Source organism: Limulus polyphemus, unplaced genomic scaffold (genome assembly GCF_000517525.1).
Source record: "Limulus polyphemus unplaced genomic scaffold, Limulus_polyphemus-2.1.2 Scaffold5080, whole genome shotgun sequence".
Taxonomy (NCBI): Eukaryota; Metazoa; Arthropoda; class Merostomata; order Xiphosura; family Limulidae; genus Limulus; species Limulus polyphemus.
Genome location: NW_013670690.1, coordinates 57,721 through 60,092, shown reverse-complemented (window position 1 = coordinate 60,092; position 2,372 = coordinate 57,721). Strand labels below are relative to the sequence as shown.

The following is a 2,372-nucleotide window of genomic DNA, read 5'->3' as shown; positions in this document are numbered from 1 at the left end:
TACTTTATCAATCAGATTACTAACGTCACGATAATATAAACCATTATGAAACACTACATTATTAACACTACCTAAAAACAGTATTTTGTCAATCAGATTACTAACGTCACGATAATATAAACCATTATGAAACACTACATTATTAACACTACCTAAAAACAGTATTTTGTCAATCAGATTACTAACGTCACGATAATATACACCATTATGAAACACTACATAATTAACACTACCTAAAAACAGTATTTTGTCAATCAGATTACTAACGTCACGATAATATAAACCATTATGAAACACTACATTATTAACACTACCAAAAACAGTATTTTGTCAATCAGATTACTAACGTCACGATAATATAAACCATTATGAAACACTACATAATTAACACTACCTAAAAACAATTATTATCAATCAGATTACTAACGTCACGATAATATAAACCATTATGAAACACTACATATTAACACTACCTAAAAACAGTATTTTGTCAATCAGATTACTAACGTCACGATAATATAAACCATTATGAAACACTACATAATTAACACTACCTAAAAACAGTATTTTGTCAATCAGATTACTAACGTCACGATAATATACACCATTATGAAACACTACATAATTGTGGTTAACGTATTGGGCTGCGGATTGGAAGCGATGCTTCTGAACACATTCTGCACTTTCAGCTGTAGACGCGTTATAAAAGTAACAGTCGATTCAATTATTCTCCTCGGGGACCTAGACTTCTAATTCAACTAATCAATTAATTAGATATAATTAACATTATTATTATGGAACTCAGTTTTTCAAATCGTATATAACCAACATAAAGCTCTGGTATCACTTAATAAACTAAATATAACCAATATCGTTTTGTTAAAGGATTTAATTAACATACTGTAATCATTGTGTCTTTGTTTGACAGCGTTTAACAATATAGTTTAATCAGACACAAGCAACGCTACAGCTTAACCAATGCTGGCGTATAGCATATCTTACCAAAACAAATGTCCCCCATTGGCACAACGGTATGTCTGCGGACATATACTGCTAGAAACCGGGTTTCGATACCTGTAGTGGACAGAACTTTGAGCTTAATAACAAACAAAACAAAAATATATACAGAACATGGCAGTGAAGGTAAGAATGTTTGATCAGTCAAAAATCATCAGCTTTATTAAAATAACATCGTGTAATTCTCTTAAGTAAAATTAGTTCGGCTTTAAAATACGAGTAGAAATTTAAGACGTGTAATAAAAACTAAATAATAGTAAATACTATAATAAAGCACTGCTGGACTTTTTTTAATAAGGAAATAGAATAAAAATTTGGTAATAACTGTATATTGTATAGACCCTATAAATAATAAAGAATTAAGAAAGTTAAATTATTTAAAGAGGGCGTTGTTAACATATTCATTGGCGGTCAAATAAAGGTGTGTATGAGGTTAAAGAAATAGAAAAGAAAATACTTTAGTGTAAATGATTAATATTTTGAATATCAGCACCGAAAATTTTTATTTATTAAAATGAGCATGAATATATGGTTACAAATAATTTTGAGATCTCCAAATAACTGGCAGATTTAAGATTTGTTGAACACATTTATTGTTGAGTTCTCATTTTGAGTCCCCATACATCCATATTCCTTTGAGTGAAGGAGGTTATTCAAAGAGCAGCAGATTTGGGTTTTTTTCAAAATGATACAATTGTAAAATGTTTAACAAGATCTATCTTTATTGAGTTCTTAAATCTTGCTACTTAGAAATATAATTTCAATTTTAACAGCAGTATTTATAATCAAATCGACGATGTTGCTATGGGCTCAAAATTAGCGTTTTGTTTACCAAACCCTTCTTATGTTGTAGTGAAAACAATGGTTGATGGTTGAATAACTATCCGGAAAGTTAAATCTTTATTTTTAAGGGCATGTGAAATTGTTATTACTTATTAGAGCTTCTAAATAAGTAGCATCATTATATCAAGTTTACAGTTGAAGAAGAAAATGGGTCAGATTATTCTTCAGATGTTAGTATCAACACCTTTCGTGATAATTTAGAAATAGGAACATATAAATTACTGTACGTATTATATTTTACAGAACTTAACATATCAATCAGTATTTATACAAAGCCAATAGATGGCGTTAAAAATTATTCTTATCTATCAATACTAAACAACTTTGTAAAAGGTTTTAAAATTGAGTGTACACCCCTCATAAGTCTCTCGTTTATAGGTAACTATAGTTAGGTTTTGAGGAATAAAATCAAAAATATATTGAAATCCAACTATCCACAAATTTCAGTGTCTGTAGCTTTAAAATCAGTGTTGAGAATAAAGAACTTTCTAAAGATAGACGACAGAAACAAC

The 2,372-nt window shown here is 29.1% G+C and overlaps 1 protein-coding gene across 1 annotated transcript in view; it reads right to left on the bottom strand.

Moving 5' to 3' along the window:
• Window positions 1-2,372, bottom strand: part of LOC111089041 — an 18,908-nt gene that overhangs the window by 2,739 nt on the left and 13,797 nt on the right. Inside the window, exon 3 of the mRNA XM_022400706.1 lies at window positions 1,003-1,096. Coding sequence (XP_022256414.1) covers window positions 1,003-1,096 — 94 coding nt within the window. The remainder of the gene's footprint in view (window positions 1-1,002; window positions 1,097-2,372) is intronic.